A 24,982-nucleotide genomic window follows, 5' to 3' on the forward strand; every position below is an offset into this window, starting at 1 on the left:
CCAGCCAGCTGGGCCCTGGGGGGTGGGCCATGGGGTGCCCTGGGGCAGGCTCTGGGCTCAGGGGTCCCCTTTGCAGTGGGCGGGTCTCCACCTCCATCCCACCGCCTCCCCAGTGGCATCTCCTCTACGAGTCTGAGGTTCAGACGGGCACTCCGTCTGGGCCTCCTCGGGGCACGTGGTCCCTGCGTAGACTGAGGCCTCGATCTGCAGCCGCGGGGAAGGAAGCCTGGGGCCTGTCTCGGCTCACAGGGAACAGGGCAGCAATCCAGGACATGATTTGTTTCAGCTTTTGCTGAAAATCTCGATAGAGTTGCTCTCTCGGCGTGTGATCCCGAAGGGTGTCCTGAATGTGAGTGATGGTGGTGGTGACAGCTGAGGTCTTGGCCGTCATTTTGGACCCACTGTGTGTTCCCCTGTTGGCATTGCCATGGGCCTGCAGCTCTCACTGTAGGTGCAGGGTCCCTGGACGTGAGTTGCCTGTGGCTTCTAGTTGGTCAAATGGCACATTTAGAGGGGTGGCTTGGGCCTCTGGGCCCGCACAATTTGCTAATGCTGCAAGTATCCAGTGACCAGCTCTGGACGGTCGTGCTGAGGTGGTACTGAGGTGTGTGTGTGGGGGGTCCTGTCTCTAAATCCCACTCTCCTGGGAGCTGCCTTTCCTCTCCTGGGCTAGATGAGGATCCTCAAGGGGTCACAGGCACAGCAGCAGTAACAAAAGGTACGGAGAGAGGTCGCTTCTGGGCTGAGGCAGCAGTGTCCTTTTGCTGAGCTGGATAGAGAAAACCCTCCTGGATATCAGTGTGGTCAAGAACTGACAGTGAGGGCTAGGGAAAAACAGGTGACGAACATTGAATTTGGAGCAGTTACAGGAGCTTGGGAGCACCTCCCAGTTGGCACAGTTCCCTGCCTCGAAGAATTGTCCCCTGGGGGCCTAGAAGTGACACCAGATGAAGGGGCCCACGGCTGGGACCTGCACTGGCTTGTGTGGGGCCTAAGGGGGTAGTGGCTTGTTGATATGTGTCCTGCTCCTGAGCTAGTTAGCCAAACTCATTATCAGCTTGACAGAGTCGGAGCTAAAGAGCCCTTCTGTCTACTTTTTAGAAAGCTCTGGACAGGATGGATCACTGTTCTGGAGACCGGAGTGGGCAGATGGGTAGTAGCACTTCCAGAGCAGTCCCTTGAGTAGCGTTTGCCTCCTGGGGTCCCTTATGTCCAGTGTAGCTAGACGTCGTGCCCTGAGGATCTCCGGTCTGTGGCCCGGTTTAAGCCGCATTCTGTTCTTGACACCCCAGCTGTCGGGTGGTGGAACCTGCTGGTATCCAGCCCCCAGGTGCCCCACAGAAGCCAGCAGTGCCAGCAGAGAGTACAGGAATGACTCGTGGCTCGTGGCCCTATGCTGCTGGGCCACCTGGATGGCAGCAGGTCTCAGCCAGTGGTTAGGATGTTGTAAGCCTTGCTCGCTGAACATGCCCTGAAAAACCTCAAAATTAACTGCAAGAATCAATTGGAGCTGGTGAGAGGTGGTTTTTCTCGGCTGGGCCGAGCTCTTCAGATGAGCCTGCTCTGCCTGTTGAGCGACGTCTGTAGCTAGTTTGTTTTTCCCCAAGAGCCACTTGGCATCTTTTAACCTTTACTTATAAGTTTCAGGCAAAATCATTTTGAGAGCTTTTTGGAGTTTTTATTTGCTAATTAAAATGTGAGAAGGGAGTGCGGCCACAGGTAAGGCTCTGTGCAAGCCACGGCTGTGACAGTTTCAGAATGGGGCTGTTAGCACCTCACCTCCAGCTGTGACACTCTTAGCTTCCAGGATCTGTCTTAGGCATTGGCACCCTCAGTACAGTAGGAAGGGCCGAGTGTGGGTTGGGACGGGCATTTCCGTTCCCAGCAGTGTCTCCACCTGATAGGAGTTCCTCCTCTTCTTCACCATGTAGTTTTCCAGGACCTTGGGAGTAAGGTAGGTGGTGTATTTTGCAGATGAGAAAACTGAGGTCTAGACGTCTGCGCAGCTTGCCCAGATTCTCCCAGGGGAAGGAACCAAATCCAGGATGGAGCTGGGCTTACTGAGCTGGAGACACCCTGGCTGCTTCCTGGACTTTGCTGATGCCCTGGAGGGGCGGGCTTAGCGCCCCAAGAAACAGGACTTCAAGAAAAATCTGCTGAGTTCAAGGCTCTGCCGCTTGCAGAGTAGTTAAGTCTGTACTCATTCTGGAGGTGGGAGTGTCCAGTTGCCCTCCACTTTCCCTGTGTTCCTGAGGACCCCACGGGGGTCCATCCCAGTGCAGCTGCACTGGCTGGTGGCTTTGGTATGCAGCCTGGGCCTGTGCTGGCAGCTGTTGTGGCTGGGGGATCCCAAACAGCGAGAGTGAGCTGCAGGGTGGCTTTGCCGCCAGCGTTTTCCCAGAGAAGTGGAAGGAGCCTTTGCCAGAGTGGCTGGTGCCCTGACAAATTGATTCCTGCCAAACAATGGAGATAAATATTTTCAACAGACAGAAATTCTGGCTCCTAAAGTGTTCAAATTAAAGGCTTATTTCTGAAACAAATACTTTAGGAGGAAAACATTTTTACCAGTGTAGATGAGATCAGGGTTATCCCTTTTGGCAATGACATAATTATTTTGAGATTAAAACACAATGGCTTCCCTGTCCCTGCCTCTTTTTTCGCTGATGACCTGGCCCCCTATTTCCTGGAGAAAGGAAGGTGCATTGGGCTGGAGCTGGGGAAGAGGCGGCGGCAGTATTTCCTGCAGGGAGCCTGGCTTTGGAGTCACCCAGACCTGGATTCTGACCTCAGCCCTGCCACCTCCCAGTGTGATCAGGGTGAAGCCAGACGCCCTGCTAATCCTCAGTTTCCTGTCTGCAAAATGGGACAGCAGCGCAGCGCCTGTGTGGCACCATTGGCTACCTTCTGGGCTGGAGGATCACCTGAGTCCAGCGCTCTCCCCTTTCCCCGAGAACCTTCTCTGCTCATGGGACAATCTCTGCGTTAGCCACTGGCCACACGTGACCACTGACTCTTGAAGCTGGACTCCTGTAACTGAGAGACCAGGTTTCTTATTTAGTTCACATTGCCGTATCCCCGTGGGATGAGGGCTTCTCGTTTTGGATGGTGAGGCTCCTGTTCAGCCCCTTAATTCCTCACCCAGTGACTGGCTGTTGGGTCAGCCACTGGAGATCTCTTGAGTCTTCCTGCCTCTGCTGTGGCCGCAGCTGCAGGGTCTGGGCCCGTTCATCCTTGGACACCCAGCTCTGTCACCTACAGCCAGCGCAGCAGGGCTGGCCAGTGCAGCAGGGCTGGCCAGTGCAGCTGGGCAGGGGAAAGGCCTCCTTGACCCAAAGGCCTCCTCAAATCTGCCTTCATGGACATTTGTTAATTGTAACAAGTTCCCGTTGGTCTTCTGATGTACACTAAAGTGGCACGCAAGAAGTGTACCCCACATTAGTACTCCTGAGTGTGGAACAGTGACGAAACCCTGAAGCCAGGCAGCCCTTAGCGGGTGGGGCCTCAGGTGCCTCGTTGCGGGGCCGGAGCAGCAGATCTCTGGCTGCTCCTCCCCAGCTCTTCCGAGGCCCGTGGAGGGGCAGTGTCACCAGCGGGCTGCACCTCAGCAGCCCCTCCCTGTTCCCCAGGCCCTGTAGGGGAGGCACAGGAACAGGATGAGCTTAGGCAGAAAGCATAGAGAACTCCGGCAGGTCATCAAGAGCCAGCCCCAGATGGCACAGCGGAGAGCGAGGGGGGAGGGTCTTGAGGGCTCCTTGCAGAGGTCAAGATTGGAGCAGGGTGAACTCCTGCCATCCAAGTCGGCTGGCAGCTTCCGTGTGGTTTTGAGATACAGCCAGGAGGCAGCGGTAAAGAACACTGCTTATGAAACGGGTATTTTTGTAGCTCAAATATGGTCCCCTATCAGGAATTTCATGTGGTCCAGTTGACTGTAAAGGAGAGCCCACCAGGGCAGGGCTGGAAGGCGTCCTTCACTCCCCACCCCAGTGCTGCCGCGCCTGCTCCAAGCCGTCTGATCGCCTTAGAGTTCATTATGCATCCCCGAGACACCGTCTCTCACGTCTCCCTGTTTAAATGAGAGTCTAGCGAGTGTTATATGTAGCGCAGGCTTGTTGGGTACATCTGGCATTCTTGTCTTTGCATGGTGGGTTTTTGACGGGGTGAAAAACAAAAAAACAAAATTTTGGTTCTCTCAAAATTTCTCAATCCCAAGAAATTGTCAGAAAGGCTTGTATGAAAACTTCATACCCCATAGCTTTTGTTAGGCCAATCTATTTAGTTTTATTTGGTTTTATTTCTGAATAGGTAATATATTCACATGGTCCAGAATCATAATTGTGCGTGTGCGTGTGTGCATATGTGTGTGTGCGCGTGCTGAGAAACCTTGCCCTTGTCTCTCCCTGCCCTGTTCTCCCCCCACCCCACGGTGCTAACAGGTGCCCCAGCTCAGTGGGTGAATCTCCAGGTCGGGTGTCCACGGCAGGTCATCTCTGGGGTCAGGAGGCATTGGGTTCATATTCGCTGCAGAACCTTTCAAGGATAAAAGTTGCTCAGGAAAGTGGCCTTCTGGAGTGGGTCCAGGTGAAGTAGCAACAGGACAAGGACCTGCCGTGCCAGCCTGGAACCGCACTAAGCATTAGCGTGTCCTCATTTTATGTTAAGGAGCTCGCCCAGGTCCCAGAGACCCACCCAAGGCTGAGTCCCTGGATCAGGGAGGGGCTCAGAACCCCTCTCCATGGTTCTCAGTAGAGTGAAAGCCACATGTTCCCTAGCGGTACTGTCACTAGGAACCCCTCGGGTCTCTTCCTGCCTCTGTTCTGGAGGAAGGTGGTTTTAGGGGTTTGCCCTTAGAAGCATTTTCCAAGTGTGCCCACTCTGCCCAACTTGGGAGCACAGCTCCCTTGCAGGTGTCTCTGGGGCTGAGGGCACAGGGGCCATGGCCATGCAGCACCCACTGGAGTCCCGTGTGCCTCCTGCTAGTTCTTAGGAGGGCAGGTGGCATTGCACCATTCTGCAGATGCAGTGTCATCACAGGCGCTCGCCCAATGGTGCTGGGCAGTATTCAGACTGTCCTTGGAACGGAAGTCCTGTCCCTCCTCCATCCCTCCTCCCACATGTGCCCCAGGGAGAACACAGCCACTGCCCCCTGAGGTCTGGCCAAGGTTCTGATCTGCGTGCCCGGCCCTGACCCCTGGTGGGGGAAAGAGGCCCTGGGTAGAGCTCCTCAGCAGGGTCAAGGCCACAGTGCTTCTTGTCAGTTTGTCACTGGTCGCTGCAAGTTACCCCCAGGCCAGCGCTTGCTGTTGACATGCCCATTTTTGCTGGCTTCTTGCTCCCTGAGTTGGAGATGGCAGAGGGACCGGCCCAGGCAGCTTCCTAGCCTGCTGTTCTCGGGGCTCGTGCCCTGCCCTGGGAAGGGTGGTGGCTGCCCACCAGTCTCCCCACCGGGCTTCCCCTTGGGGTCGTGGGGACCTGGAGCTTCGCAGCTGGGCAGTGTTCCACGCCTTGCTGGAGTTGGCTTTCCAGGTGCGCGTGTCCTGTGTCCCTTCCTGTGTTGGAGCCATGATGGTGCCAGCATCCTCCAAGGCTAGCTAGAGCAAGTGCCCTTCGCCCCCCACCTTCCTCACCCCTCTGCCCCACTGTGAGGCCTGTGAGGAAATCGCGGCCCCTGCCTGCCCCTGCCTGCCCCTTTCTCCTCGCCCTCACGCCTCCTGGATTGATCTAGACCATCTTGCATCCATGGCCCCTGTGCGAGGCTGCGTTTGTCCGATAGCCCAGCACAGCGAAATCTCTGCCCTCCTGAACGCTGCTCCAGTCCCTGAATGTGTCCTGTCTCCTTCCACGTTGTTCTGCCCGGGGGTACCGGCCTGCCCCAGGTCTTCCTCAGGACCTGCTTGGACGCTATGTCTCCACCAAGCTCTTTCTGGTTTCCCCCCAAGCAGAGGTTGTCACTGCTCCTCTGGACCTTTCTGCCCCTTTCCTGGACTCTGTTACAGCTGCTTCTTTTATTTAGTGATGCCCAGGAGCTTGGGGGGGCACCCCTGTGGGCACAGGAGGGAATCGGTGTGCCAGGGCAGGCATGGGCTGGGGTGGTCTGACCCGAGGCCTCTGGGCTGCCACCGTGGCCTCCAGCAGGCCTGGTGAGCACTGCTGGAGCTTGGTGTGGCCCGTGCCCTCTCCTGGAGCTGGTGTGTGCCAGATCTTGCTGACGGGTCCCCACCGCGTGCCCTCCCAGGCTCCCTCTTGCCATCCCGCTGGTCCTCACTGCTCCAGTGTCCCACTGTGCTCTGTGCCCTGCTCCTCACCCATTTGTCTCCTCGTTGCCGAGCATTGGGCCCCCAGGGGTTAGGGTGGTGGGTGCTAATGGGCAGCTCTGATGCAGATCTCCCCCGACTGTCCCCTCTGCCACTGCCTGCTGCCACTCAGGGTCCCCATTGGCAGTCAGCCTGATTGTATAGGTCTCTGGTTTCCGGGTGGAGGTGCCCTCTCTGGCCACATGTGTGACACATGGCATGGGATGTGACAGTTGTGGCAGTGAGCCAGAGGTGTGGGAGAGAGTGCTGGGCAGGCTCAGGGTCACAGACACCTGTGGTATCCTGGTCCTTGAGGGCCCTTCATGGCCTTTGCCTCTCTGTTAGGTAAGTGAGGCTTTTAAAAGAGAAATGCTCATTTTAGGGAGTAGGCGTTGCGTTCATGTGCTCAGAATGACCAGGTGCAGAAGCAGGGAGGGAGATCCCGCCCCATGCGCCACCCTCCAGCCCTGCCGAAAGCCTGCGGAGCCTCCTTTGTACCTGCATCTGCCTGTTTGCCGTGGGCAGCTTGGGCGGCGTGGGCAGCTTGGTTGTGGTGGTGGTGGTGGACACATTTAGGAAGGTGGTTTTTACAGTTTTAATTGAGCACAACTGACCCCCACTGCCTGCCCATCTCTCAGCGTCTCTTTAACCCTCCTGCTGGCCTCCACTGCTGCGGGGTGCTTTGCTGTGTCCCCTGTGTCTTCCTGGGGACTGGGATGAGGCTCCTGGTTCCTCTGAGCCCTTGCTCAGTTGCATAGAGCCCAGCAAGCCCTGGTCACAGTGAGGAAGGGGACCGTGGGGACTGAGTGAAGATGGGCGCCCTTCACAGAAACCTGGAGAGCTTTCTTGCTGGAAGGATTGTTTGTCTTTTCTACCCTCTTCCTCTGGGTTTTGTCCCCCTGGCCTGGTCCTTCTGCCTTGTCACTGCTGTGCCCTGGGCCCCTGTAGGCGGTGTTGTCTGAGTCACTGGAGCCCCTTGGAGCTTCCACCCTGCTCGAGGATGCTGGTGGCAAGATGAGTTCAGGGCTGAGGCCAGGTGTGGGACTCTGGTGTTAATGAAAATTAGCCTGGATACAGCATTCACCATGCCACAACTTGGGATGCGTTATCTTAATTATCTCCAGGGAAGGCAGGTCATCTGGCCACAGCCAGAGATGGCCGTGGGGTGGAGCCTGGGTCTCCATTCAGGGTTTTCTGGCACCTATTGTATGGGGGCTTCATAGGTTTTGATGACCAGGGGTCATGGTGGGCATGTTCTCCACCACTGAGCCACACCCCCAGCCCCAGAACTCTGTGTGGGGGCTGGGAGAGGTCTTGGGAGGAGGCTGGAGGCCCTCACCCCTTTCTAGCCAGAACTCCTTCTGTTCGTCCAAAAGGCTGTTATGGGCACAAAACAAAGATGCCCTGAAGCCTGCCCATCAGACACTCTGGGACTTTCCTTGTGTGCATGAGCCATCTTAGTCTTCACTAATAGAGTCATTTACAGTTTCTCTCTGGGCTATGCTGGTGGATGAGTTTGACACTCCCCAAAAGAACAGCTGTTGAGCTAACTCTGGATTCAAGGTAGAGGACTTGTGTGGCTGCTATGTGGCCCCAGGGGCTGGGAGGAGGCCCCTCTGACGCCTGGGAAGGTCCCCCATGGGAGGCTGTCCTGGCCTGGGGCCTGAGGAAGAGGCTCAGCAGATGGGGGGTGGGGCTGGGGGGGTTGACTGTGAGACTTATGTACCTTGAAGGTGAGACTTATGTACCTTGAAGGTGAGCAATTCCAGACTAACCAGTAACATCATGAAAAACGTGTTTAAAACATTTTCTGAAATTTCTTTTAAATAGCTTAGTTATGTGGTGGTTTTCTTTGGTCTTGTTCTGAATGTGCCTTGGCTGAGAGTCTGGAGTCCTGCAGAGATTTAGGGTGTAGGAGCTGTATGTCCTCGGAGTTAAAGCTTCTGATGGTTGTCTCAGCAAGGCACATAGGACTGTGGCCAGCACAGCTCCTGGGTGGGGCCCACACACCTGCATAGAACCAGGGCCTCTGTGCATGTGGCCCTTGGGCTCCCAGATGGGCTTGGGCCCATCTGCTCCCCAGGGGATGGTGCAGAGTCTGGGCCATGGCTTCTGAAGCTCTTCTGGGGATGAGCAGGGCCATCAGCTCTGGTTGGTGGGGACACCTCGAGGGGTGAAGAGAGCCACTCTAGAGAGTCTGCCTTGGGCCTGACACCCGCAACTCCTGACCAGTAGCCTAGCCACATAGCTGCCTGGGGCCACATGGTTCCAAAAGCCACAGTCTCGCCCTGGATCTTGTCGCCACCCTACCTTAGCCGTCCAGTGACTGCTCTGAACTGCAAAACACCTGCATCAGGTGCCCATCCTGGCCACACGTGGTCCCTTTGGAAATGCTTGGTTCCAAGTTCATGGGCTGCTGGCAACCCTGCCAGCTTGTCATTACCAGGGACCAAGGTCCTGGGCCCCAGGGCCCTCCTGCCCTGTCTTGTAAGAGTGCTTTCTGTAACTGTCTCCCCTACCCCTGACTGGCCCCGGGGCAGCACATTGTGTGAGGAATAGCTGTTGTCATAAGAGATGTGCCCACCTCAGGGTTTTTGGTTTGTTTGTTTTTGCAATGCCAGGGGTTGAGCCCAGAGTCTCCTGCCAGCTGGGAACATGCTCACCACCAAGTTGCACCCCCAGCCCACACCTCCCTTCTTGAATCGCCAGAATCAAGAGATCATCCCTTCCAGGCCACCACTCTCTGTGGCTGTGCACCATGAGACTGTGCCCAAGCCATTATGTGTATTTCTGTCACTGAGTGTGTTTACACTGATAGGACTTGTTTTTTTTTTTTTTTTCTTTAGGACAGAATCTTGAGCCCCTGTTGCCTAGGCTGGTCTCTAGCTGCCGGGCTCACACAATCCCCCACCTCAGCCTCCTGAGCGCCTGGGGCGACAGGGTTTAAAAGTTAATGTATTTTGTCCTTCTTCCCTGTTAGATAATATGCCACATGGCAAAGCAGTCAGAAGGCACACACTACAGGGCAGGTGGCTGGCCGTCCCTCCCCAGAGCCCGGGGTACAAGTTTCCTTCTGCGTTTCTCTGGTCTCCTCCCTTGGAGCCTGTCCTTGTGGACACATTGGCACTCCTGACCTTTTAAGTAGTGCTGACATTTGGACACTTTGCTCTTTTTGCTTAAGTATGTCCTGTTGACCATCCCTTCCTTCACAGCACGTACAGGAGTATTTTTTGGACCATCGTCCTGCAGTCTGAGTGGCCAGGCCAGATTTGCTGTTGGGGGGCATTGTGGCTTTCTGGTGTTGCGGCTCTGTGTGACTTGAAGCGGTTCCGATATGGGCACTCTGCTCCCGTTTACTGTGACTGTGACTCCTGGGCTAAGGGGTCTGTTTTGGTCCCTCCCTCAACACACGAGGTTCCCTTGTTAAGTGTCAAGTGTTGAGCACTTGGAGTCTAGGCGGACTTGGTGGGCAGGGGGACATGTCCAGTTTGTGTTTAATAGGTGCCTCCTCCCTCTGCATTGTGCCCACAGCCTGGGAACCAGCACCTTGGCTTCCTTCAGGAGGACTCGGTGGTCTCCCCCGCCCCCTGCCAGGGGCCTTGGTCAGATTGTGAGCCTTAAATCCCGCCAGCCCCCTCCGGGCGGTTGAGGCTCCCTCCTGTCCTCTGCTGATCTGTTTCTGTGGTGGCAGGTGGCAGTGTGCTGTTGAATTTGGAGACCCCTTTGGTCGGCCTGCACGTGTCTGCGGGCATGAGGAGGGCACATGGGGGCCTCTGTGGCAGGTGGCCTCCAGTGCACTGGCTATGAGATGCCAGGGTCAAGGTGGGTCTGCCCGCTGTCACCTGTTCAGCTCAGGCTTCCTGACCAGCCAGCCTGCCCAGGGAGGGACCCCGAGCCAGAGGCCAGATGGGGAGCCCAGGGACAGAGGGGCCTGCAGACCCCTCACTCTGGGGACTCCTCAGTCATTTATCCACACTCCCCACTAGGAAGGAAGGCTGAGACCCCACAAGTCCCCCTGTGTCCCCCAAATCTGGCACCTCAGTGTCTTAAAGAAGCCAGCAGATGCCCTGACTGGGTGGCTGACCCAGGTGGACTTCCTGGTGGCACAGGCGCCGGGGCTCTGTGTCGTTCTCTTGGTCCTCTGTGTGTGTGCCTGGAACAAACGTCAACCCTTCGTTTTTGTCATATTTCAATATTGGCTTTCATCCCCTCCTTGAAGCCTCCTTTTATAACTTCTTCTGCTGCTGCTTAAATATAGACGTCTGCGTCCTCCTCCTAGCCAGATTGTTTATATTTCCGAGCGCCTCCTGCGTATCTGTGGCTCCTCTTCTCGTCCCAGCCCGCTCTCCCACATGCGTGGTGGTTGCTCTTTTTCCCTGCCTTCTCTCGACTGGGATGCGTTTCAAATGTGGTCTATCAAAATGCTCAGTGTTTCCCTCTTTTCTGCAATAGCTTTGACATCTGTTCTCGAACGCTAGCCCACGATATTCTCTTGGACTTGTTTGCCCAAATTTTGCTTTAATGCCAGAAATGCTAAAGGGGGAGTGTGGTGTGGCGGCACCTCCCCTCCCAGCCCCTGTGGCCTCCCGCCCCCACTGTCCACGATTCCTGAGCTGACAGCCTGCTGGGTGGTTGTCCCCGCTCTCTGTCATCTTGTCTGGCTGTGGGCCACCCCATAGTGGTACCAGGAGGGCTTTGGGGCCCACTAGGTTATTCTCACCAAAAAGGAAACTCACGGAACCTGAGGAGGTGGACGGAGAGAAACCCTTAACTTTGGCATCCTGGGGGGGTCAGTGGTGGGTCCTTGTGGCCTTTCTGAGCCTTCAGCAAGATCCTGGCTCTGCTAGACTGCAGGGCGTACCGGTCCTTGCCTCGAGAGGCCACTTGGAGCAACCATCTGAATCCAAAGCAGAATGAGCTGCCATTGCAGCTTCAGAAACTGAACCAACTCAGGAGACGGTGGGCCTTTGACTGGTGACAGCCACGTGGCTTGTGCTTCTGCCACGTGCCTGGAGCCCCACTTCTGGGCCCATGTGCCGCAGCCTGCTTTACATCACTCCTGGCAGCTCCCCGCAGAATCCCTGAGGCCAGGGCACAAGTTCCTGACACCAGCGTCAGGTTGCTGAGTAGAGCAGAGCCCAGCGCCCTCCACCCAGGCAGGTCTTCTTCTGGGGACCCCCTGCAGTGGTTCCCAAGTCTGTCCAGGACAAGTAAGATTGCTTGAGAGCCACTGCCCCTCCAGGGGCCTTGCTTCTGGGAAGTTTACAAGATTTTGGAAATAATTATATTAGAATTTGCCTTTTAAAGGTCCCTCTTGAAAACTAATAACAGGTTAATGGTCCTGAGTGTGGTGCCTGACTCAGAGTTAAGCTCCCTGTAAATATTTGTTGAATGAAAGCAAATCAGATGTGACTGTAAGATCCCAGGCCCGCACCACGGAAGGACAGCAAGACAGAAGCCCTGGTGGGAAGCGCTGTGCTCAGCAAGGGGACTGGGACTCAGGAGAGTGGCCCCGGAGGCCTGCTCAGAGCATCGTGAGCCACTTTGGAGGGAGGCATTGCCGCCATTGGTGTGGAGACGCTGTTTCTGTGTGTGCTGTTTTAGCATGGCCACTGGGCAGTGTGCGTGGGGAACAGCGTGGCAAGCGTGGCAGGCTGAGCAAGCTTGGGTTTCTCCAGCCAGGGCCCGTGGGGCAGGGGGATGGTGCTCACTGCCCCAGTCCCTCCTCTGCCCATGAGTGGGTGTCTCAGAGCCCCAGGGGTCTCTGTTGAGTGTCCTGTTCAGGTGGACATGTGAACCCTTCTGGTAGAAAGTACGATCACAATCCTTGTTTTCCTTCTTGTGTCCCTCCACAGAGAGAACTCGATGCCACCGCGACAGTGTTGGCGAACCGTCAGGATGAAAGCGAACAGTCAAGGAAGCGGCTCATCGAGCAGAGCCGCGAGTTCAAGAAGAACACTCCAGAGGTGAGGGGTTCCCTGGAGACCTCCCGGAGGGGCTGTGGCTCTCGCGCACGCCCGGGACATGTGTCTCGGGCGTTTTGTGGTTCATCAGACAGTGTGTGGCCAGCCACCTGCCTCTTTTGCATTGTCCATAGCCCCAGCAGAACGTCATGCGTGCCCTGCGTGGGCTCTGGGGATGCGGCAGTGGATAGCTTGTCCAGGAACATCATGGCACTGGCTGACTGCAGGTGCAGGTGTGGAACAAGCTGGATGGGCACCGTGCAAGTGCAGGTGCAGACGTGTGGCCCGTTCTGGCCTGTGCCCCACGGTGGGTAGAGGCCACCAGAGTCCTTATGGACATGTGGGGCGGCCGTGGGTCTGCAGCGGAGAGTCTGAGGCTGTGCCTGTGAGGCCCATCACCCGATGTTTCTTTTAGAGCCGGCATTTCACCTGCTGCGGCCTTTGAAACGCCTTTGCTGAAGTGCACTGTAAAGGGCTCTGGGAACTGCTCTTCACACACTCCTGCATCTTTTGAGTATCACTGGGAGGACAGTGCCCAGAGTGGCGGGCAGCGCACTCTTCGTCTGTCTCCCAGGTCCCTTTGTGCCTGATTCAGGCTTAGTGAGAAATACCAAGAAGCCAGAGTCCTCCAGACAGATGGACAGCTGGGTGGCCCTCAGGGCACCTGTAGGGTAGCCCACCTGGCTCTCTGGGGCGAGTGGGCTGCCACCGCCACAGACCTCAGCAGTCTCCCTGTGGCTCTTGGCTTTCCAGGGAGGACAGAGGAACAGGCCTTCTAAAGCCACTTTGGGGGAGGGCACCTTTCTAATCCACCACTCCTGGGAAGTGACACAGGAGCAGAGGCTTTACAAGGGGATCCATTTTAAATGTCTCAGCAGAACTCGCTCTCCAGGGCTGTCCTCACGGGGCATTCTGGAAATTGAATAATTAACCTCTATTTTAGAATCAATATTTTGGGTGGAAGCATGGTGGCACAGGAGGAGCACCGGGGCTCAGCGGACTTGCTGAAGTCTCAGGTCTGCCACCTGCTGCCCACCCCCCACCCCCTGCCAAGCTGCGCTCCAGTGTGGCTGTCCTGTGGAGACACCTGGCCCTCTGGCCCTCCCTCCTCTAGCCAGGCCTCCTGCAGTGACAGGGGCCGCCAGGGCCACAGAGGCGCAGAGGGGTCGTGGGCTCAGGTGGCACACTGGGGTCTGACAGCACATGCGGAACCTCAGGGTATGCCAGCTCAGGACCCAGAAGGGACATTGCATTATCATTCTGTTTGGGGTCTGGGACCCAGGGACCCGTGGCTTCTTCTCAGCACTGGTCACTGCCTCTCTAGACAAGCAAGTCACCGTTCACTGTGGAGTCAACATGCCTGGACACCGAACATGTGAAATGTAGGGTGCTTAGAACTTCATGTGGCTGTGGCTAAAATATTTGGTTTGTCATCAGGGAAAGCAGCCCCTGTCTGGAGGGCACCACCATGGTGCTCAAGGTCCCCACTCCTGACCAGTGGGGCCTGCTGGTGCGGGTTACAGTGCTGAGTCTCCATGTGCATGCCCCCTCCCTCTGCTCTGTGAGAGTGGAGCATTTCCACCCATGTCCCCTGAAGTTCTGAGCATCTGACATCAGGGGCTGCCCAAGCTCTCACCAGGGAGTGGGTGTCGGCCTAGGAGGCCCTTCAGGGTGACTGCAGAGGATCGGGGCCAGGAGCAGAAAGCTGGACTGGGTGGTGCTGCAGGAACAGCAGGGCGCTGGGATGGCTGGAGCCTGAGAGCTTTGGTTTAGAGTGGATTGTTTTAAGTTTCACCACTTGGTGTTCTCACTTGCATCTTTTTTAATCCAAAAATCGCAGCTAACTTGAAGGACACTGCAGTTACTTTGGATAAAGTTTTACACATTTTCTTTGAATCAAAAAGAATAAAAAATGCGTTTAAATTTTCTGAATGAACATCCATCCCTAACTGGACTGATGATCGCTCTCAGAGCACAGCAGCAGGATTTCCGTGGCATGTGGCCTGTTCATGTTCGTTGTTGTGGGCGACTTACTGGCTGCGTGGCTTTGGGCAAATCACTTCACCTCTCCAGGTTTCATTGTTTTCATACCAAACCAGCCGGCTCTCCCACCAGGCTGGCTCGAGGGGTGGCAGCGTGGTGTGTATGGAGGGCTCTGCCCAGGCCTGGCTCCTGGCCTGCAGAGTGTTCGTGGTTGGCATTGAAACGCCCACTGCGCGATGCATTAGGCACAAAGATTTCTGGCCCATGGGGCCAGCTCAGGGAATGTCATAGAAAGACCCCAAACGAAGCTAGGTAGTCAGCTCACGGTCTTCCCAGCGCAGTCTGTAGGATAGTCTGTCACTTCACAGGTACTTATGGAACACCTTCCACGGGCCACAGGCTCAGCCTGGGGGAAGGCGCTGTCCCTGTCTTGAGTTCCTTGTCTTTCTCACCAGGCAGCAGGGTGGGTGTGGGCGAGCTCAGCCGCATCTTCTGATGAGATCAGCCCCGGAACACTTCTGTTTGGGGGCTTTTTGTTCGTTTGTTTTGTAGCTCCTAGAATTGAACCCAGGGCCTCGAGCCTGCCAGGCGAGTGCCCCACTCTGAGCCACGCCCCAGCCGTGAGCTCCGGTCTTGACCGTTAACATCGATGAGTGTGCAGCACCTGAGCCCCTGCTTGAGAATGCGGTCCCCTAGATGCCTGCTGCCTGTGTCCGCTGCCAGGCCAGGAGGAGCATCTGGGTCTCCACCACCCTCCTCTGCCTTGCACCCAGAGAGTGGATGCTAAGGGGGGAAGGAGCCCAGGCCCCAGAGCTCAGGGGGTGATGAGGGGCACCAAGGCCTGACTCTGGCAGAGACAGCTATGCCCTGGCTGGGGCTGGGTGCTGTGGCACAGGAGATGGATTCAGGGCAGAGACAACCGTGGTGTGACGGGGCTCCGTGGGCTGGCTGTGGTGCAGGCGCCTCTGCTGCGGGAAGCAGCTTTGCTCCTGCCCAGGGCAGGCGGCTGCGGGGATGGAAGCGGATGGGTGTGGGCCTCGCTGCCCGGCGTCTCCTCAGCCTCTCTGTGGTCATGTCAGAGGTGAGGCGGGCCCTGGGTTTCCCAGGTGTGGTTCCAGGGAATAAATGAGGCTGTGGCACCAGAAAACCTGCTACTTCTCTTCAGGGGGTCACCAGGGGTGGCTCTAGAGTCTCATTCTTCTACCTAGGAATCGCCTCTTCCTGCTTTTCCATTCTGTTACTTTGTTGTTTGCTGCTTGTGGTTTCATGGTCCTGGGGATTGAAGCCAGAGGTGCTCCACCACTGAGCCACATCCCACCCTTTTTTATTTTGAGACAGGGTCTTGACAAGTAGTTGAGACTGGCCTTGGATTTGTGATCCTCCTGCCTCAGCCTCTTCAGTAGCGAGGCTCACCACATCCAGCTCCTTCAGTTCACTTCTGCGTTTGCTCCCATAGCTGCTTTGTGCCCAGCTTGGCCTGTTCACGTAGCCGGCTGTGGAGCCCATGCTCTTGGTGGCTTCCTGATGGAACAAGCATCTCTCAGCACACAGATGCGTTGGAGGCTCTTGGGGCAGAGTCTCAGGGGCTTTGGGGAACACACTGTCTGACTGGCAGGACAGTGGAGACCTGCCACAAGGAGTAATGTGGCGGAGAGGGACTAGTCCAGTGAGGACCAAGTTGCCCAGGGTGGTGTCCTTCCAGGAACGCAGCGACTAATAGGCTCCTGCCACCTGGGACTGTGACGCGTGACCGCAGGAAGATGGTCTCAGTGTCTGACTGCTTCCGGGGAGACCCAGGTGTGCTCTTTGCTCTGTGGGGTTCTTTTGCTTTTCTTGTCATGGTGCTGGGTGGACCTGGACCTCGCAGGAGGCACATGCTCACCGCTGGGCCACGGCCCAGCCTCCCCCTGCTCCTTGGCTCTTCGGGGAGGCCAGCCTCTGTGGGAAGGAGCGGGAGGAGAGCCAAATCCTGGTGCCGCGGTGTTTCTCACCTATGTCCTGGGCACCGGTGCCAGGTCAGCGTCCACTCTGCCCTGACCATTTCAGGGTGTCTGGCTTGCTCCGCTCCCATCTCGCCCCGCATCGCAGCCACACGGCCTCCAGGCTGCTCCTTGCATGCCATTCCCTTGCCTCCACGTTGCCTGCTGGCTGGCGCATGGACCCTCAGGACACCTGGGTCATCATGCTGGTTGCTTTGTGTCTGTGCCATCTACATCTGTCCTGTCAGAAGCATGTGACATCATACTCCTGTCGCCAGCAGCAGAGCTCGGCTCTGGTCCTGATCGTTGGGGATCCAGGTCCCTGGTGGTCAGACCCAGGCCAGCCCATCTTCTTCCCTTGTTGTCTGTTCTAGGGCAGTGGCCTGGCCGGGCTCCTGTCCCTGACTCTGGTGCTGGTGTGACAGGGCGTCCCTGTGCTCATATGTCAGCTTGTTTCCTGACGCCGAATCCTGGCTGGCCCTTCGCCTCAGGCCCGCGACCCTCTGTTTCCTCCCTGCTTGGGCTGCGTCTGCAGGTGGACTCGGGTGAAGCCTTGCACCTCTGTGAAGTGGGCTTGGGTCCTGGGCCTCTGCTCTTTATGGACCAGGAGGAAGTGCTCCTGAAGTCAGGTGGAAAGCAAGGGCCACAGCGTCCCCCTGTGCCAGCTTTGTACAAAGGTGAGGGGGACGAGGACTGGGAGATGCCGTGGACTTGGGCTGCGTCGTGGTCCCTGTGCTGGCACAGTGTGGAGGAAGGTGTGGGAGCGCAGGACAGCAACACGTAGCTGTGGCCTTCTGTAGGCACCGCAGGAGTGACTCTCTGGAAGGGGTGCCCTGCAATACAAGGCCACTCCAGTGGACAGTCATGTGGGCTGCTGGCAGCTGGCTGGAGCCCGGGCGTCCTGGCCTGTAGGTGTCCTGGGTGAGGCGGGGCACTGGGACAAGGGTGATGGCTGAGGAGTCGGTCGAGGCCACCTGTGGCCCCAGTGCTGTTGGGCGGTGGCTCCCCGCTGCGTGTATATGCGGTCCGTGCGACTGGAGTTTGCCATTCAGGTTTGGGTCCTTGTTAGAGTCCTGAACTGCTTCCCACCACCTGGTGACCAGCCAACGTCATTTTCCTGTATCTCGTGGGGCACGTTGAGTTGCTGACTTGAAGACCCCGCCCTGTGCCGTTGCCAAGGCTTTTAGGTGGGAGGGAGTCCAGTCACGTCCCGACAGACTCAGGTCTCAGAAGGGCAGTGGGCAATGAGGGGGCCCCAGGCTGGATGGCCAGGGACGTGGGGTGGTCACACACTGGGACTCAGGGCCTGGCTGTAGCCCCTGCGCTGGGTTTTCAGCCCCAGCCTGGTTGCCACCCCCTCCTGCCTTTGGCGGCCCGGGCAGTGGGCCGGAGCTGTGGCCTGTACTTTCAGCTCCACGGTCACCTAGTGGCCGGAGCACCAGGGTCCTGGCATATTCTTGGCACTCATGTCGCCATCTTTTCTTTCCAAAATAGAATTAAAAAAAAAAATTATATACGTCACTTTGCAAAATTCATTTCTCAAGCCGGCAGAGGATAAATAAAAATTTTATCTGATTTTACTTAATTTCTTTGTGCAGAATTTAAAAAAGAACTTAAGAAGTGCCTTTATTGACATTTCCTCAAAAAGCTAGTTCCTCGGTGGCCCAGCAAGTCCACTGCCAGTCGTGTTCCCCACAGAACTGAAAACACTTACAGAAGTGTGCACACGGGTATCCATAGCAGCGTGAACAGAGTGGCCAAAAAGTAGAAGCCATCCTGCTGTCCATGAGCAGGTGAGCCAGCGAGCGGAATGGGCTTCGTCCGTATGAGGGGAACTGCCACGTGCCACACCGTGGGTGGACCTTGAAAATACTATGTTAAGTGAAAGGAGCCGGGGAGGCACCCCGTGACAGGTTTCTGGGAAGTGCCGGGAGGGTCGCATCTGTCGAGACAGGAAGACATCAGTGGCCGCCAGGGCGTGCAGGGAGGGTAGTGGCCTGGTAGTGAGTGTGTGGTTTCTTATGTGGGTGTAATAGTTGCACAAATTGTGAGTGTGCTCCAGAGCGCTGAGTCGTGCACTCTGAGAGGGAGAATTTAATGGCGTCTAAGTTGCACTTTAGTAAAGCTGTTTTTAAAAATTCCTCTCTCGGGGTGTGAGAGCCCTGGAACAGCTTTTGAGTTGATTTTCTCTCTTCTCCTTTGTGATAGCTCCACATGTGAAAGCGCCTCGTGAGTTTTTATTTTTGTGGTGCCAACTTAGTTGACAAGAGGCCACTCCAGTATTGGGCAAAATCATAATGCCCAAATAATTGACCCGGGTGTTTAATCATTCCAGAATCACCCACCGTTACGTTATAATAAGACTTTAACCAGGAAAGGTTTAAAAATTAAAAGTAAACTTTTAACTGTTACCAATTAAACTCATTAAGCCAATTTGTCAGCCTCAGTGGTGATGTCCTCGGTTCCTCTGAGTCCCTGGGGGAAAAGCTGTCCTGAGCATGGTGCAGTAATGTATGAACTAGGCCCTGAGGGTGGCCCGGTCAGGAGGGACTGGCAGCTGCATTATTCCCCCACATTCCAGAAAGACCCTGCACCGGGTTTGGGAGGGGTTGTAGAGGCCGAGGCAGGGGGTTGGCTGGCTTGTGCACCTCCAGCCTCAGTCGGGTCTTGTGTTGCTCCCTAGCACTGTGACCTCAGCAGCACTGGGCGGAAGCTCAGCCTCAGGTCTTCACCTACAGGAATAGTTCTGTCTGCATCAGGGTCCTGTAAGATCAGCGTCCTGAGCGAGGTCACTGACAGTTCTGAGACTGGGACCTCCTGTGAGCAGAAGGCATTGACACAAGTCCAGTGTCTTCACCTGAGATGCTTAGGACCAGAACAGTTTCAGATTTTGGAGGTTTTATTTTTAAATTTAATTTGGGAATGTTTCTCTAAACTTCACCAATTGAGCATCTTTAATCGAAAATGCTCTAAAATCTGAAAGTTTTTTTTAGCATCTCAGAGTATTTGGGGCATTTGGGATTTCAGATTTTCAGATTAGGGATGCTTGACCTCAGTAGCCCAGGTGGTAGAAGGGTGAATTGAATTCATGTGCATGGAATATACAGTAAGTGCTTAATAAATGCTTTTCTTCCTTCTTCTCTCCCTTCTGAAAGTAGTGTGAAGCCCTTCCTGATGGCAGGGGCAGGGTGAGGTGCGACACAGTGGGGGCGGAGAGGTTCCACCCCTTAGAGCTCTTACCCTAGTGGGGCAGATGGCGGTGGCTATGGAAACCAGCGTCACGCCTGCTGACTGCAGGTGGCTGAGAGCTGAAACAGGACAGAGGGCAGTGGGTGGTCGTCAGGGGGCAGCAAAGGGACTTCAGGCTCCACAAAGGTATTGGGCACCTAAGAATGGAACTCACTCCTCCATATTCTTCCTGCCCTCCAACATCCACATGCGTGATGGGGGTGCAGACGTGCAGTCACTCATGCATGCACATACCCATGCACGCACATACATTAACACACACACGCGTGTACAAAGCCTTCCATGGAGATTTTAAAACCATCATTAATGAATCTGGGCCTCTTGTTTAGCAGTGGGGGCCCCAGAATTTCTGAAGGCCCAGTCACCTTGGTTGGCTCTTGGCATGTCATTATTTGGAGACATCGCATTCTGTCTCTCTTCAGTCTGAGCCCAGTGACGCCCTTGAATGTGGACCTTGGAAAGCTCAAGTCCTGGATGCTGAGTGAGGGGGAGCACTCTCAGGTAACCAATAAGCAGGTGACCCTGGCCTCTGCTCTGTGTCACCAGCAGCAGTCAGATCTGCACATAGGTCTTGACCTGGGCTGTGGGGTGCTGGAGACCCACGGGTGCTCTCTTCCCATGAGCCCCCCGTGCTGACCCTGCAGCCTCTATCCAGCTGCCCTCAGGGCCGGCTTGGCCTGTCTTTCCTGAGCCATGGGCCGCTTCCTGCGTGCATCCTGTGGTTTTTCAAGGGCTATTTTGAGCAGCACAGATGATCTGAGAGTTTAATAGCCCTAAAGGAGAGGCCTGTACACAGATCCACGTGGGGTGGATTTTGGTGGAGACCTTGCTGGGCCACACCACCTCTGAGTCTCTGTTTCCTCATCCAGAAAATGGGAGTGATGATGCTCCACGGCAGAGTTTCCAGGGGAGCTTGGCGGTCCGCGCAGCTGGGTAGCTGCTGGCAGGCTGTGCTCGCTGCCAAGCCAGCTCCTGTGAGAGGAGAGTCCTGCTCACAGTGGGCCTCAAGGCCAGACCCGAGTGCTGATGTCAAGGAGTTGCAGACCTCCCGGAGCATGGGCAGGCCCACATGGTGCAGCGCATAAGCCCTCCATCTCCGCGCGGTTGAGGTTGGCATGTCCCTCTGGTGCATTAGCAGTTCGCAGGGTAGAGGTATCCCTGCCGGATTCTCTCCTTGGAAGATGGTCTTTGAGAGACCTGGTGTGTGCAGAGGTGCTCACATTCACGGAAGCTCCGCTCAGGCTTCAGCTCTGCTCCAAGGCGTTTCCAGCGTGCAGATCAGTGTGGAAAAGCAGTAGGTGTTTCCATACCCTTTGTGAAGACTCAGGAGACTTTGACGTTTTGGCCTGTTTGCTTCTGATGTCTGTCCCTGTCCCCCAAGTCAACACACAAGGTCACTCCCCCACTCGAGCCCTCCTGCCCCCTCCTCCTCAGATGGGCGCCATCCTGAGAGCCAGTCTCGCTCTGCAGGCTTCGCATGCTCACAGCGGGGTCCGCTCATTCCTAGTAGCAGATACACAGGAGGTCACTCTTCACGAGATGGTGTCACACGAGTGGCACCTTCTGAATACACATATACCAGCTTAGACTTCACCTTTTACCCAGGGTTATCGTCCAGGGACGAGTCACAGGGGCCTGTGCCTTGGATTACTGGTGCAGCCGGTGGCACTGTCCACTGTGCCCAAACCCCTATGCTGTTGGGACGGCTGTTGGGATCTAGGTTGTTTTGCACCTCTCCATACTTATTGGAGTGGCATTAGGATCTCCCAGCTGCGCTGGTCACAGGGTGTCCACATCCCCAGGTGTCACACTTGAGCACCAGGTTCCCTCTGTACTCTTGCAGCCACAACGCTCTGCTTCTGGCTGCCTAGGCCTGTGGCAGTTGCGCACTGCTCTGCTGATATCCCCTGCTGTCCCCATGTGAGTGGTAGTCTTCGATGGGAAGTCCCCTGCTCCTTGCTCTTCTGTGTCAGCTAGACCCTGTGTGGCTCCTTATCTCCTGTGAGACTTTCAGAATTGTTTATTGAGTTCCGTTTTATAAATTCTTACTTGGTTTTTTGGTAGTAGTGGGGTACCTGTGATTGAACCCAGGGGCACTTATCCACTGAGCCACATCCCCTGCCCCCCCCCCCCCCCCCCCGCTTTTTATTTTGGGACAGAGCCTCACTAAGTTGCCCAGGTTGGCCTTGAATTTGTGATCCTCCTGCATCAGGCTCTCAAGCTGCTGGGGTTGCAGGCGTGCGCCTCTTCGCCCAGCTGAAAACTCTTATTTCTTAAGAGGAATTTTGAAATGGATTTTTATTGGCATTTCATTGAATTTGTAGATTTAGCCTTGATGAAGTGTTCAGGGTTTTGATGGAGTTATTTTAGATATTGTTCTTTGGTGAATTTGGCTCCACGTGGGACCCAAGGGAGCCATGAAAACCACGTGGGCCTCGCTCACTCCAGTTCATCCTGTGGGTACAAAGTAGTCAAAATTGAAGGATTGATCATTTTAGTCTGGAGCCAGGCATAAAAATAAACCCCACTCTGTTATCATAGGTGGCTGTGATTAAGACCGGGCGAAAGGTCGGCTCCGGGCTCCCGGCATTGACAGTTTCCTTCAGAAGATTAAGCGCTACTTCGCCTCTGGCCGGGGCCATCAGTAGCGTCAGGCCATTACTGTCTGTTGGCTATTTGGTTTGTCTGAAATATGGGGCTGGTCTCAGCCTGTTTCCCCGGGGTCAGGTGTGTTCACATAATCAAAAGTGCCAGGAACCCCCCTCACCCCTCCGTTTGCGCTTGCGCATGTGTGACGAGCTGGGCCCCCCGGGGATGCTCGGTGCCACCCAGAGGCTGCTCTCGCACCTGTGGTCCTGAAGCTTGTGCTTGATGGGTGGGCTCCCAGCCTGTCTGGAGCCCCAGCCTCCGCTGCTCCCCCAGCCTCTGCTGCTCCCGCCCTGGGAGACAGCAGCTGGGAAGCTGTCGGCCACAGGCACAGGGAGGAGAAGCTGAGGTCCCTTTCCTGGGGGTTGCTGTGTCCAGTCCCCACGGCCTACTCAGAGAATGGCCTTGGCTTCTGGCTCCTTGAATTCAAAACCAAGAACAAGGATGTATTTATTTAGTTTACACATTAAAAAAAAAAGCCATGAAAAGTTTTTCACCTGTTTTTTAAATGGTTGCCACAATACAGGAAAAATGTTGCTTCTAACAGGAAGTGAGGTCAGTGGGTGTGCACGCCAGCCATGTGCAGGGCCAGCAGCGGGCAGGAGCAGTGTGGGATGTGGGTCAGGGCCCACCGCAGTGAGATAAGGGAACATGGTGTTTAGATTTTAATTTTTACTGAAATAAGATTTTGAGACACACTTTGCTTGACCAGGTGCATGGTACTTGAAACCAGATAAACGCCAGCTATGTACCGTACCCCTTGTCTTGATTGCAAGTGTGGGCAGTGGGCGTGGGCGTGGCGGCCCTTCCTCCAAGGAGCTGATGAGAGGATCCATGGAACCAGAGCTCAGCCATCTTCGCTCTGGGATTCTTTTTGCATTAGCACATCTGCAGCGCCGAGGAATATATGGAAAATTGAAATAGTGCTTCTCTCCCGCCGTGTCTCCAGTGTGTCAATAAATCACCTTTTTTTCCTTTTAAAATGTCTGGCCTTGTAATTTATGTGCACATAGCCCATTACTAAATTCATAGTAGGTGTTTTAGTTGGCAGGCATTATTCCAGGGATTCTGAGGAGCTTTAAAAAATACAGAGCCTTTGTTAGTATTTATGCTTACGTGGACATTTTAGTTTAGTTTTTTTTTTTTTTTAAATAATGTATTGGATTTTTAAAAAGGAATTTGGGGCTAGCTGTTCACTTTTTTTAGGCAAACAATATTAAGTCTGTAGTCTCACGTTATGAGTTGTTATGAATTTCTTTTTCTTTCTTTTTTTTTTTAATGTGGTGCTGAGGATCGAATCTAGTATCTCAGGCGTGCTAGGCAAGCGCTCTGCCACTGAGCCCAGCCCCAGCCCTGTCCTGGATTTCTTAATGTATTTTATGGTTTGTCTTTCCTTTAAAGCATCAAAACTAGCAGAAGCAAATAATTATGATGTTAAAAGATTGTACTAATTTCTGTACTACCATCAGTAGGTTTCACGTTGCATAGAGAAATAAGAATTTGTCTTAGCAACTTTTAAATTTCTGACCTGCCACCAACTGTTGTACCTACAAAGTGAAGCTGAAGATGTTCATTCATTCTCTCTGCTCTTCAGTTCTTGAACCGAAATAGAAATGCTGAGGGTCCTTCACATATTTGTGGCTTCCCTCTGAGACTTTCTAATTTTTAACCAGACATTTGAAAATAACCACCATGTCTTCCAGCCCTAAGTTAGAAAAACTTTATGGAGCATTATTACTTTGAAATGACTTTTAAAAAGTCACTTCTGTCTTCTACTGTAGCAGTTTGAAAAAGTGACTTCAGGGTGGCTGAAGGCCAGGAGGCCATGTACTGCTGAGGGAGGAAGCTTGCTTTATTTGGCCCTTCCCCTCTCCACCGCCCCACCCTAACAGCTGGCTAGTAAGGCTCTCAATGTCAAGTCTATCTCAGCCCTCATGGCCTGTGGCCAGTCAGAGGAGCTGCTCTGGCTGAGCAGCCACTCCGGGCTGGCAGGGAGGCTGTGGCCTCCAGGCTTGTGTCAGAGGGTGTCCAGCTGCTTGGGTCCAGCTGTGCGAGGCAACTTTGAAAGCCCTCTCGGACTTCCCCCACGTTAGGCATTGAAAGTTACGGCCGGTTTCTTTAATTCTTATTTAAACATAGCTTATTGACTTTTTATTTCAATCCAGTGCTGGGGATCTAACCCAGGGCCTTGCACATGTCAGAGTTTTGATGGGTGCCTTATTTTCATGACTGTTGCCTGATCAGAGGTGTTTGTTCTGGCCATAGAGCCCTGCTAACCATCACGCTTAACACCAAAATTGTTAGGATTTGAAACGAGCCTCTTCTGTTTCACGTTTCTAGAGGCTTCTCGGGTGCCAGGACTTCATGGACCTGAGCTCCAGCCTGAGCCCTCTGTGTGTGAGGGTTTGTGCAGCCTGCAGAGGACGAGGAGCACTCTGACGCTCTGAAGTTCCCTTTGCCTGCCCTGTGGACCTTGTCCCTCTCTTCCTCGTTCAGCCCACTGGCCCCAGGGTCATGAGACTCAGGTTGTCCCAGAAAGCACTTTCACCAGGGGAGGATGCCATGCCCAGAAGCGGGGGGGGGGGGGGGGGGGAGGTGTTTATCGTCCAAGGCTGCCGTCCAGCCCTCCTCTGAGCTCCTTTCCAAAGCAAACCCTCAGGTTCTCTTCAAGTCATTCTGGCCAAAGTACGGCGGGTGAGCCGTGTTCTCCAGAATCACGGGTGCGAACAGCACCTCCCGGTGAGGAGCAGGGGGAGCCCGGGGTGTGGGGGTGTCACTGTTGAACGAGTGCAGCCACAGAGGACACCTGAACAGAGCTGCGGATGGCTGGAGCCTGCGGTGCTCCGTCAGCCTTCCACCACCCTGGGCAGCA

The 24,982-nt window shown here is 55.1% G+C and overlaps 1 protein-coding gene across 17 annotated transcripts in view; it reads left to right on the plus strand.

Annotated features, from left to right (window-relative positions):
* Cux1 (cut like homeobox 1) overlaps positions 1-24,982 on the plus strand; it is a 311,626-nt gene that overhangs the window by 56,045 nt on the left and 230,599 nt on the right. For 15 of the 17 annotated variants that reach the window (XM_078023835.1, XM_078023836.1, XM_078023839.1 and 12 more), the window contains exon 2: positions 12,146-12,256. The exons of the other annotated variants lie outside the window; for them this stretch is intronic. In XM_078023835.1, coding sequence (XP_077879961.1) covers positions 12,146-12,256 — 111 coding nt within the window. The remainder of the gene's footprint in view (positions 1-12,145; positions 12,257-24,982) is intronic. 17 annotated transcript variants of the gene reach the window in all.

The sequence above is a fragment of the Ictidomys tridecemlineatus genome, chromosome 10 (genome assembly GCF_052094955.1).
Source record: "Ictidomys tridecemlineatus isolate mIctTri1 chromosome 10, mIctTri1.hap1, whole genome shotgun sequence".
Classification (NCBI taxonomy): Eukaryota; Metazoa; Chordata; class Mammalia; order Rodentia; family Sciuridae; genus Ictidomys; species Ictidomys tridecemlineatus.